The sequence below is a fragment of the Bombus fervidus genome, chromosome 2, assembly GCF_041682495.2.
Source record: "Bombus fervidus isolate BK054 chromosome 2, iyBomFerv1, whole genome shotgun sequence".
Classification (NCBI taxonomy): domain Eukaryota; kingdom Metazoa; phylum Arthropoda; class Insecta; order Hymenoptera; family Apidae; genus Bombus; species Bombus fervidus.
This window is the reverse complement of record NC_091518.1, coordinates 21,083,037-21,095,791: the sequence shown is the minus strand read 5'-3', so window position 1 is coordinate 21,095,791 and position 12,755 is coordinate 21,083,037. Positions and strand designations below refer to the sequence as shown.

Genomic DNA, 12,755 nt, shown 5'->3' with positions numbered 1-12,755 from the left:
TGAAACATTTCAGAATCCAATTAGTCAAGAGATACTGGAGAATACGTACACTCTATACAATAGAAGGAATATAGAGAGACTAGTACGAAGAAGAAATAGGATATACATACTTTGCCTTTTGTTTTTGACGTCAGACGGAACATAGATAATTTGTCTTTTTGATTGGACGGCGAAGGAGAAGATTCTTTCTTGAAGAAGAAATCTGACACTGCTTGGATGATACTCTTTCTTCTTTCTGGATCTTTCGTCTTTTGCTTCTTATCTCTTTTTACAACAGCAACAGAATTATTTGACTTTGGAAAATCAGCGTGTAACAGTTCATCCATTGATTTTGCATTGGCAGCAGATAAGCTAGTAAAATTTATTGCCTCTGTTACAGCCTTCATATTGTCTGTACTCTTGCTCGTTTGCAATTTTAATCCAGTCTTGTTTGCTCCAGAACTGTAGAGTCTCATGCGAGGTTCATGTATTTCTTCTTTAGTTTTTTTCTCTTCCATGGAAAGTTGTCTTCGTGCGACTTTCATTCTCAGCTCTTTAATTTTATCTTCTGGACTGAGACCTAGATCTTCGTCACTCTTTAATCTGGCTCTTTCCCTTGCATCTTGCCTTGCCTTCTCTGCTGTTCTCTTTGCTTCCTCGTGTTTCAATCTTGGAGGTGCGACCGGAGTTCTAAAGTTTTCTTTCTCATTACCTATTTTAGTTAATGTGGTATTTTCAGAGGATTGAATATCATTCTTATTAGTTTCTTCATTCGTAGTTTTTCCTATCTCTGTTTTCCAAGGCAATTGCTGTGACTCATAAGATGTTTCACTTTCTACAGACTTTTTAATTTCAGCAGAAGTAGTATGCAAGGGACTATTTTCAGGTGTTACTATAGATGTAGGCACGAATTTATTAATTAGTGAAACATTAGGAATGGATGGTCTTATCGGCGATAAAGTTGGAGTCGAATTGAACGACGAAGCTCTAGCAGCTCTTCTTGCTTTCTTTTCTGCAGACTTTTGCTTATGAGCTTCCACTTTATCCATTAGTAAATCTTGTATTACATTCTTTTGCTTGGATCTTTCTCTGGTAATTTCTTCCAATTTCCTGGAGGTAGCTGGTGAATTAAAGCTGTTATTTATCGTCGTTTCTTGATTCTTGATTTCTTCTGCTATCATCTCAGCGGCACGAGATTGCAGAGAGCTTTTAGAGTTCTTTCTCTTCGATTTTCTGACATCTATAGAGTCTTTGGCGTTGCTAAATTCTGCGATTCTAGATTGTAAACGTTTCACATATTCCAGATAGTCAGGATTGCTTGAATCAGCTGTTATTTTAGTTTCTTCTTCTTGCTCAGGTTCCTTTTGAGTTTGACTCGGAACTATTGAAACTTGTGGATTCACGGGACTAGCAAGAATAGTGACTACTTCACTGGTAGTGGTATCTTCAGCTGGTTCAACGATAAGCAAACTATCTTCCTCCATTGATTGAAACAATTCTTTATTTATTGCTTCCGTGATAGATTGATCTTCTTGAACGGAATTTGATTTTGTTCCTATGTTTGATTTAGTATTATTCTCGGATTTATTTATAGTACCGTTTAGCTTATTCATAACATCATCCATGGTAACTGGATTTATTTCTATCACGTTTCTGTCGTTATAAGCTTCTTCCTCTGAGCACGAATCGTTCTCTACTTCTAATTTTGCGATAGGAGCGTCGGTAATTAATTTATCTCGCGAACTTGTAAGCGTTGGTGAGCTCTTAATGTTTACGAATTCTATATATCCTCTATTCTTGAGCATAATAGTATTAGAAGCATCTTGCAAACTATCATCCAGGAGTGATTCGTTATCTGTGTCCATAAAATCTATATTTTCACCGTTAGCTAAAAGTTTCGAGGTATTATTAATAGGAACATCTATCTGTTTGTCAAGCTTCGAAAAATCCAAGTCCATATCTGTTAAATCTTCTTGTTTAGCTATCGTAATTGGAGTATGACCTGCCTTCGAAGCATCTGATAATGTAGGTTTCCGCCTTGTGGTTATAAATTCTGGATTAATATTGAACTCAACATCTCGTAGATCATCTGAGACAATGACCTCACCATCACGAGCCCATTCTGAAAATTCTGTTTCCGTAAGGGCAGCTGTGGTAATGTCATTTTCTTCAGAATCATCATGTTTATTGGAAATTGCAGAAGTTATCGATGTAGGAGTACTGCAATTGCTAATGCTTTTCTTCCCATCATCTTGCAGTTCTAACTGCTCAATCTCATTCTTTACTATCTCTAGCTCCATTGAAGTTTTATTTATGGAAGATATTGGAGCAGGAATTGCAGTATTCATCTTAGTATTCAACTCTTTGTCGCGTAAAAATGAACACTCTATGGAATCTGGTTCGAATGACTGGCCATCATCAAAGTCTTTACATTTGTTAGCTTCCTCGTCCAGCAACAGATCTCCATCTGTACTGTGAATTTGTAAACGCGGCGGAGACAAATTTACAGCAGGTGATTGTTCCTGTGGTTCATCTTCCGCTTCACCATCGCCAGAAGATAAAGAATCGCTGTCTATATCTGAATCTCCAGTACTGGCAGTCTCTTTCGTTTCTTCCTTGTTTTTACTCCAATCGACTTGGGGTACTATGATAGAGGTCTCGTGCAAGGGACTTCGTGGTCGGAAACCATTATTTTCATCTGTGGTTACAGTAAAATTGCTCTCTGTATTTTGAGAGTTTCGCGCATTTTCTAATATTTGTGAACTCTTAACTGTATGCAATTGACTAGATGCTACTTGTTCTTTCATAAGTTCTTTGTTCTCTATGTCCTTGGATTCACCACAGACAATGTTAGGTGAAGTTTTTGATTTTAATATACTAGATTCTTTTACCAAATCTGGTAAGTGGGTTTTTGATATTTCAGGCAAAATTGTTGCTTTATAAATAGGACTATCGTTGTTTAATAAGTTCTGAGGGGAACGATTGGCATTGTATGGTTTTATCGGAGATGAAGAGAATATAGCTGTAGGTGATATAGGAGAAAGTTGAGTATTATTCGATCGTAATTTGCTCGTCCCCTGTAAGAATGCTTGCATCGTTGGACTTGGTTCTGGAGCGGGATTTAAGAGCTTTTGATGCTGAGAAATAGCGTCTGTGAAATTTCTTAACTGAGTATCTACATTCGAAGCTGATCCTGACTTCATGACAGAACTACCAAAGGCTGTACCACCGAGTAAATATTTCTTTTTTAGCTCCAAAGATAATTTAGATGCAATACCTTCGGTAGAATGAGTGCGATTCAATAAATAATCTCCTTTGCGTGGATTTATTAATGGAGCTACATTCGTATTATTGAATCCTAATAAATTCAGCTTACTCTCTTTCCCAAGATGAGAAGGATTTATATTATGATCCGTTTTTAATTGCGACTTCGCCACTTCTAAGTCTTTATCTTGTTTGATATTCCCATTAATTGATGAAATAACTTTGCTTTTTACTTGAACTTTCTTAGGCTCGACATAATTTCCCCTGGTTTTGCGGACATATGAATCGTTGATCGTAATTTCTGGAATCTCATGTTGTGTGGGAGTTGCACCATCGTGTTCGAATTCAGAGTCCGTCGATATTTCTGTAGCTGAATTTTCTTCGCTCTCTTCTGATGTACCTTCATTGGAGGCAACCTGTGAGATTACACATAGATTAATAGAATAGACGAATAGAAATATTATGAACGTTAAATGTTATCAAAAAGAAAAAAAGATTTGTTTAGTGTATTAGTGAAACAATTAGTGGCAAGGAACATGATGCATTTGGTCAAATGAGTGTTTTGTAGTATTAATAATATTAAGCTTGTTAATTACTTTCATTACTAGAGTCCAATAAGAAATACTCTGGCGTCTTACAAATGTATATAAAAATATATGATGTTCCTAAGATATTAGTTACTAATACTCGCCCAATGTTTATCGTGAAACTGATCATGATAACCATATGAATTTGTCTAAAATGAGACAGTGAGATTTTTAATAAAGTATTGGCTGGTGGTAATTTCAAAATTAATACAAATTGGTAAGAGAGTTACATTGCCAGTTTTAGCATGAACACTAAATCAAACACAAACAATTAATCAACTTGAGTCACGGTTAATTTAAAATTAGTTCAATAGGTCACTCCATTCGTACATAAAGATGCTTTACCTTTTCTTCAACGGCTTTGGGTATTTTAATAAGATATACCATCAGCCAAGTATAAGTAATATCTTTTTTTCTTTACTTTATTAACATATCTCACACAATTTCCCTAAATGTAAATCATAAAATTGAAAAACATATTGAAAACATACAGTAATCGTGTTTGAAGATTTGTTCATCATATGCACTCATATATGTGGTTTAAATATTAATATATATGCTAAGACACTATACATTTATCTTTCTTTGTTCTATCATTTTTAGGAGGTATAGATTTCATAGATTCACGCTTGTCAGAGTTTATTAACGGAGGAGACTTTGTGTATTGAGAATGTTTATGTTCATCGCTAGTATTTCCTAATGTACTTATTGTTTTACTTATTTCACTATTACGATTTGCTGTTTCAGACGAATGTTTTAACTTATTAGTCCCTATATTTATCGCATTATTATGTTCATTAGTATTAATATCTGATTCAACCAATCTCTCATTAATTGTAGTGGAACTTGATTTACAGATAGAGTTACAGGTAGACTCTTCTAAAGAAGGTGGAACATTAGACTTTTGTTTCGAAGTTCTTCTTCTTATTGGAACATCAGGAGTAAATTGTGCATCGGATATGTCAAGCCTTATTGAAGAACTGAGTTCATGATGTCCATGTTTTCTATCTGGCCTTTTTGGAACTTCATCTGTTAGATTTGGTAGTATTGTATTACTATTTGAATTCATATTCTTTACACGTTTTGGTACTTCAATGTTTTGTTCAACAATCTTAACTTTAGTAACTTGCTCGTGTTCGACAGGCAAGGCTGTTAATTCAAAAGAAGATTTGGAATTTTTATATAACGTATCATTTCTATTAGTAATTTCTTTCCTTCTATTTAGAGTATTATCGCTTCTATGTACACTATCGTGCTTATTATTTCTAATATTATTAAATTGTGTCGTCGATACTATCTGTTTTACATCAGGCTTTGTATTACTAGCAGAATGAGTTGCGTCATCTATTTTCTGTTCGTGTAATTTGGTTCCTAAGATATCATAATTTAAACGTGGAACCGACATTGTTTGTTGTACATTTTTGGGACCAAACTGCTTATTTGTCTCTTTTTCATAGAATTTGATTACGAAAATATTGTTGAGTTGTGGAGTTATTTGTTCTGTACGAAGATCAGTTGTTACTTCTTTTCTTCTTTCATCCAATTTAGACATGAACGTGTTACTGTTGGATTCTAATATTGCTTGTTCTGTATTTGTTTCCTGTATTTTGTGAGAACTAGTTGCCATACATTCATGTGACGTGTTCTTTAAAATATCACTTATTAGTGGTGAGACCAATATTTTTTCTCCTGCATTGATCGCATTATTAGAAGGATTAATTATTATATTTTCATATGATTTAGCATCTAAGATGTTATTGACTTGTTGTGAAGGCAAAGGTGTTTGTTCTGAATTGATTTCATTCGCAGGATGATCAATGACGATACTCTGCTTTTCTTTAAGCACTTCAGTTTGTACACTGTTATTTAAAGTCGTATTTTTTCCATTAGAAGGTAGCTCACGTTCTTCCGCTACATTTACATTATTTGTTACGTTTGATTGTTCATTTGTGTCTTCTAAATGCAATTTCGTAGATAGAGTATCCAAATGCAATTTAGATTCAATATCTTCAGTGTCAATCGAAGACATTTCCTCGTTTTGTCGCTCTATCTCCTCAAATTCCTTAACAATAGCGTCAACATCAATTTCATTTAATTCGTCATGATTTATATTGCTATTATTTTTTGGACTTTCGGGTCTTCTATAGTTTAATTCTTCAGAAGATTCTTGCTTCGTTTTTTGGAAATATTTCATTATATCTTTCGTTTCAACTTTCGCAGATAGCTTCGGTTTAATATCTAATTCGACAACTTCAATATCAGGCGATTTTTCGTTTTGAATACACGTATTTTGATCTTTTATTTTTTGTTTTCTTACGTCCGTGAAATATTTATTAATTTTTCTTCGGGCATTTTCAGTGGATAATGGTCGAAGTTCACCCACTGACATTTTATTCCTTGCTTTCCTTTGTCTTAAATCACGTTTTAATTTATCGAATGAACTATTTCCGTCAGGTTGAACCGCCTGATTGTTAGTTTTATTGGGCACTGTTAATTTGGCACTTTCAACAGATGTTTCTTCTAACGACTTTTCATTTGTCGGAGATGGCGAAGTAATAGTCACGATAGGAATTTGTTTAGGATTCTTTATGGATAATTTTAATTTATTATCTTTTGGAATATCGTCTGTCGATTTTATGTAGTTTCGTGTACTCTCTGAATCGCAAGTTTCTGTATCTTCTGCGGTCATTTTGTCCTGACTATCGGACATTAATAATTCATCATACAATGTTTCAGTTGATTTGTACATTTCATACGAGGAGGATGGCGACGAATCTCTATTACGGTTTGGAGAAGAAGTTATTAGATCCGGTAGTCTTTCCTTGAGGCTTAAAACTTCTTCGGTGTTAGGCTGGATTGTATTATTGTAACTAGTCTGACTAAATGGAATAGCATCTGGAAGCATAATTTCTGCAAACACTGTTTGCAGTTTTATGTTTGATGTACTAATTGCTTCAGATGTTTCGGGTGTAATATCCAGGACAGGCATTACTTTATTACTTATTTCATTATGACTAGAAACTATTGTCTGGGTTAATTCGCTACTAATACTTCCTATTTTGTCCAAATTTTCGTTAACAGAAATTACTTCATTATTTAATTCATTACTATCAATATCAGTAAGCTTAGAAATAACTTTATCACTTTCATTTGACGATTCACTTTGGATCGCTTGACCGTTATCTAAATTTAAAACACAACTTTCGTCTACTAAACTTTCATATTCTGAAATGCACTCATCCACGTTATGTATATTGGAATTATTCTGTTCTACCGGATTAGAAACAATTAGAGACGAATTTAAATTTACAGTATCATTTTCCCTATTATCTGATAATGAATTACAAGAGGAATCAGGCAAACGAATTAAGCTTCCAGATGCTTTGCTTTGAGATGTGTTCTCTTCACTATCAAACTTTACATCGTTTACTATTGGTTGATCTGTGTTTCCTATTAACGTATTAATTGTCAGTGTCTTTTTATCAGGCGATTTTTCAATATCTTCTGTACCGATTATATCTTGATCAACTTCACTATTATTCACGTCTATCTCTTGGGGCGATATAAAATTATGAGTTTGTATAGGAAGTATAAGAGATTCTTGAGTTATATTATCTATAGAATCTTGAGAAATTTTCACCTCCGTTTCCGAACCGGTGTCCGTATCGGAGCTACGGGTAGGATTCTTCAGCCAAAATTCCTGTCTTCTAAGCTCTCGAGCGCGTATATCGTCTTCATCCTCCGTAGCTGTTGTACTTTCATCGTCTGAATAAAAATACAAATGAAGAAAGATAGTTATTTTCATAGCGATAAAGAGCGGAAGCAATCTAACGAAGAATCAAAGCTGTACCTTCGTTCGTGTATTCATCGCTAGAATCTTCATATTCATTGCTTCCAGTATCAGACTGTCCCATTGCAGCATGTGGATGAGAGTATCGTAGTGTCCAATTTTTGGCAAGTTCAAGAGTTCCTTCGGTTGTTAAGGGCTGATCTATTGCTTCTTCGTATACTTCGTTATCGTCATCCGAATCGCTGGTGAAACATAAATAAACCGTTTGAAAATCTGTTATCATGTTTTTTAATTATACTTATCGGTAAAATATCTCACCTCATGTCTGAAATGTCATCGCTAGAACCCATTTCTGCAGTGGAAGCACCGAAATTTCTATCCGTCCATTCGTCTTCATCCATCTGACTTTGGGGTTCTTCGGCGTCTGATATTCCTGCTAAGTTTTCAAATTCTATTCTCTCAGGTGTTTGTCCGCGATCAAGTAAATCAAGACCAACAACGCCTTCTAAAGGTATTTTTGCCTAAAAGCAATATACGTTATTTGCATTCTTAATTTAAAAAGAGAATCGTATACGATAAGGTTAAAGTTGAAATCATACCTTCTCTGGTGTCTTTAGATGTACCGGTGTGGCAGGTATGTTTTCCTTGTTCAACACTGCAATTCTCTTCTTATCTGCGCGTGCTTTTAATGCTCCTAAGAAACCGAAATGTTGTGTACAGTAGAATCGTCCTCCACTCTTGTCCCGATCAAACGTATGGTTTCCTATCATTGAAGAGTTATTATTGATAAAAATTCTCTGCCCATTGATTTTCAAAAGAGATTGAGAATAAAAATTGAACCTATTCTCAAAGAGGTAGAACAATATTCGCAACGGAAACAGCCTCGATGGAAAAACTTCCCTTCGGCACTGAGTCTCTCCATTAAATAAACTCTCTTATTGCAAAAATGACACATCTCCGAACCTCCTTGAGCGGGTAACGCTATTGTGGGCTTGGCATTCTGCAAGGAAAGTACGAGGAAACAAAGTAGTAATTATTAACTTCAAATGTTTAGTACAAAAGAATCTTAGTCAGCGCTTTTCAATCGAATTACAATGTTTTTAACAATGAGTAATTGCATATTAGGTGTTACAATTAGACAATACACGTATCAACATAAATTCCATTAGGATCACAAATATTTTAATTCGGTTAGATCAGTTAATTAACTTAGGGAGAAAAATCTCAAATGTAAAATGATGTTTTAGTGTTATGCACTATACATATATATATATCATATAAAAATATATTCCGTATATCCTGTAAGAAACAATAAATTTACAGATACATTGGTACATGTGACGATTCTATTCTCTTGGGAGCAATTATTGTGAAAAATACAAAGTACAATAGACGTCACAAAGACTCCGGATATCCTGCTGACTATATCCTCCAGTACTGAGATTTTGCAATATCGTATTTACCGATTTGTACACCTTGGGCTCCGCGTCTTGACTTTTATTCGAAAACTGTTCGGCCATAGCCGAAACTTTATTGTACCCGAGGACATTACCCTCTTTGATCTTCCTGTCAATATTCTTCAGGGTATTGTCAATATCAGCGTACTTACTATCTGTCTCCTTTTGATCCCGTCCCTTCTTCTCCATCTTGATTTGTCGAGCTAAAAACTGAATGAAGCATATACACATCTGAAAAACATTGATTATCGAGTACTGTTTAATCACTCGCATGCCAACCTGTTCTCGACTCCACTTCGGCACTCGTTCTACTTTGTCGTGTCGGACAGTACGGCCCATTTTATTCTCCTCGATTTTCTTCTCGATTTCCTTCACGTTCCAATCGGTCTTCTCGATTTTACCTTTATACATATATGATATTATAAGAAATTTTAATACGGAAAAGGAAAGTCTTATATAACGAAATAGTACAATAATAAGAAAAATATAAGATAACACAAACCAATGGCACGTAGAAGATCTCTGGGCTTCTTTTCAGCTGGTGCTGATCCTTTCAATTTGTCTTCGATGCTCTTTATTCGGCCAGAGAACTCCTCGTCTATGTTGTTTCTCTGATGACCAGCGTGAATCTTGGGTTCTCTATCCTAAAAAACAGAATGTCATGAAATAAATTTCAGTATGCGAGCTATGAAGTAGACGACCACAGAATAAGACTCGTGAAAGAACCCTCTTTAATCACAGTACAAGTATAAAAAGAAAACTAAAAGAACAAAAAAGAAAAAAAAAAATATTTGAAACTAAAAAATTTATTAATATACATATGTATGTGAAAAATAAATTAGCGTGTCATAATTTATTTCCTTTGCACTGTGTAATGTTAGTGTTACAGTTTCTTAAAGATATATAAGCACTCGCAACCGATGTTATAAACGTCCCTTCTGTTTGAAAATAGTTAGTAGTGCAATTTAGAGCCTTTACATCCTCCAATATTATCGATGCATAAATATCATGCACACCATTTAGAATTATATATTGCTATTACATAGTTAGTTTATGCACGTTTATAGCTATAATTTTTCGTTTTTTTTAAACAAAAAGTTATCGAATAATTAGTATGTAATCGTTCTCGTTTAAACGTTATTTGCATACGTTTGCACATGTTAAATGTTTATTGTTATCAATGCCATTATTGAAGAAATATATAAAAATAATATTTTCTTAAGGACTTGTTTAATCGTTTGTTAAAATCCAAAAAAAAAAGAAGTGATAAAAAAGATATAAAACAATATGCACTCCCAAAATCATTCACTTTCCAGCTTACTGGATATAATATTTTCTGCTCTAGATATTTCACTCTATCCTTGAAATCCGGCGCAGTTTGACGGTATAAGAATATCGAATAATCTTCGAACGGCTCGTCTTTCTCGCGTTTAGCGTTCGCTTGCAGCATCTGCATACTTTTGTAGAATTGCTGCGTCGCCATGTTTCGCAAATATTGTCGCCTTCTCATACGTTCGGCGCGATTTTTCTCTATATCTGCGAGTCTCTTCTGCCTTTCCTCCTTTACATCCACCGTAAAATCGTACAGTGACATTAATTTAACATATCCATATAGTTACAATGATTGTTTTCTTTATAATCAGCTTAATTTTCATTTCTCAATTATTCACACAATTTGCACAACTTATGTTACGTGGTATTCATCTATTAAGTTCGCAACGATCACAATGGTTGAATGCGATACAAAAGAGGATAAAAAGAGATCGAGGGTTCTTTAACTCGAGTTTAGCGTCGCTAACATTATTTGTTCTTTAAGAAGAAGAAGAAGAAGAAAAAAAAAAAGAAGAACGAAGATACAGGAATGTCAATGGTTGTTTCTATTTCTTGAGATCTAGATTATTTTATTATTCTCTAATTCTACGGGGCACTAGCCGTGACTATTAGGAAATAATTCTATATAATCTACTTTTTCTCAACAATCGTTTAGTAAAATAGGACAAATACAAAAGCTGACGTAGCAAATATATTATATAATATATAACATAAACATAAATATCATAGAAAATGTTTACAACATAACCGAGAGGTTTTGTAATGTCCCACTGATACTTTGGTCGACTATACGAAGCGATTAGAATGTAACGACTTCCTTCCGCACCATGGTAATGGTAACTCCAATAATTAAGAGGATTAACAACGATACGATTATCCCACGATACATAAGTGCTTGAATCTTCTGCCACCGTGACTATAGGATATAAGCATTGTAAGTTTTGTGGGTATGAATGTTAGTGTTCGATTTTTAACCCCTTATGGAATATGTTTAGGTAATAAATATTATTTAAATGAAATTAAAGAAACCATTCCATAAAGCGTTGAGTACGTGATCCAATCCTTTGCGATTAATTTTTTAAACGTTTCTTTCAAATATAATGTTTAAATATTCTCGGAATTCTCAAGTTACGAATGCAAAGGATCGATTTAGATATTAAAATAAAAAAAAAAAAGAATGCTTTTTTTATCCTTGGACGATCTGCTAACTAGAAGCTTTGAAAAACATACGATTAAAAATTTAAATAAAGAAAAATATTCTGTATTTTTTAAAGATGTTACACGTCGACGGATGATACTATACGATTTGGTGAAATAGAAAAGAAAACTTACCACTGTCGCGCCCATCTTCTCCGTGCTTCGTCTCTTTCGAGAACGTCGACTAATCGTGTCTCCCTTCTTATCCGCGGGGTTTAAATTTTCGTTATGTCGCGATCGTGAGTGTCTCGTTCTTGTCGCACTATCTTGTCTGACGATACGGTCAATTAACTGAACTTTTTGGTCAGGTGTTAATTGGCTCAATTGTTTACTATGTGCAGGCCTTTCTTCGTTTTCAGGTTCCTTTATAAAAGACGATCAAATGCAATCGTTATACAATTATACGAAAAGAAAAGTCAACAGAATCGCTACTGTGACGAAGATTAGACTAATCTATGGAAAACGATTTATGGCTTATGGTAATTTCTCGTTAACTTTACTATTATCCGAACGACAACACTCGTGATCCCTATTGAAATGACTTGGTGGTACGAATATTTTCTTCAATGATGATGCAACTATATTCTTTTGAAGTTTATTTCTTATCCAGCTTATCGTAAATCTGTCATCCACTTCTGTAACGTTTTCACTTAACGATATTTTGTTATTATTGTGGTCTAATGATTCGACGGCGGTTTGTTGTGAAAATGTCGTAGGATTGGGATATGACAATGACTCTGCTCTTCGATCGTAAACGACCAACGACTGACTATGACTTCTATGGGACGTAGGATCGGGTGTTCGTGGACGAGGATGGATCTTGCTTGTTAAAAGGTGTTGTGACGACTGTAAACATGCGGTCCTTGATATCGGACATGATACTGAATACTATAAAATACCAGTTAAAAATCTTCCGACTTCGTTCTACATCGTACGAATTTACTTACTAATTTTGGATGTTTAATGTACGGGATTTCACCGCGGAAAACTTCGTATATCTGTGTGAGATAAGAAAACATGGCGAGTTTATCGGGGACGTCGCATTGAGCCATTTCCTCTCCTGTCATTATCTAGAAAAATTCACAATCAGAATATAGAATATTGTTCTTCCTTTTATTTTTTTACATCAGCAAGTTAAACCGAAATATA

The 12,755-nt window shown here is 34.5% G+C and overlaps 1 protein-coding gene across 6 annotated transcripts in view; it reads right to left on the bottom strand.

Moving 5' to 3' along the window:
• The window catches only part of Mical (Molecule interacting with CasL), a 108,403-nt gene that overhangs the window by 3,996 nt on the left and 91,652 nt on the right, over positions 1 to 12,755 (bottom strand). For 4 of the 6 annotated variants that reach the window (XR_011802182.1, XM_072020512.1, XM_072020487.1 and 1 more), the window contains exons 9-20: positions 12,554 to 12,676; positions 11,742 to 11,969; positions 10,399 to 10,638; positions 9,580 to 9,721; positions 9,357 to 9,478; positions 9,084 to 9,308; positions 8,461 to 8,620; positions 8,220 to 8,383; positions 7,939 to 8,141; positions 7,681 to 7,862; positions 7,471 to 7,595; positions 111 to 3,659 (exon numbers count right to left, since the gene is read on the bottom strand). Coding sequence is in view for 5 of the 6 variants with exons in the window: in XM_072020512.1 (XP_071876613.1) it covers positions 111 to 3,659; positions 7,471 to 7,595; positions 7,681 to 7,862; positions 7,939 to 8,141; positions 8,220 to 8,383; positions 8,461 to 8,620; positions 9,084 to 9,308; positions 9,357 to 9,478; positions 9,580 to 9,721; positions 10,399 to 10,638; positions 11,742 to 11,969; positions 12,554 to 12,676 (5,463 nt within the window). In the remaining variant the exon portion in view is untranslated. The remainder of the gene's footprint in view (positions 1 to 110; positions 3,660 to 7,470; positions 7,596 to 7,680; positions 7,863 to 7,938; positions 8,142 to 8,219; positions 8,384 to 8,460; positions 8,621 to 9,083; positions 9,309 to 9,356; positions 9,479 to 9,579; positions 9,722 to 10,398; positions 10,639 to 11,741; positions 11,970 to 12,553; positions 12,677 to 12,755) is intronic. The other 2 variants (XM_072020497.1, XM_072020519.1) reach the window with 2 other exon arrangements.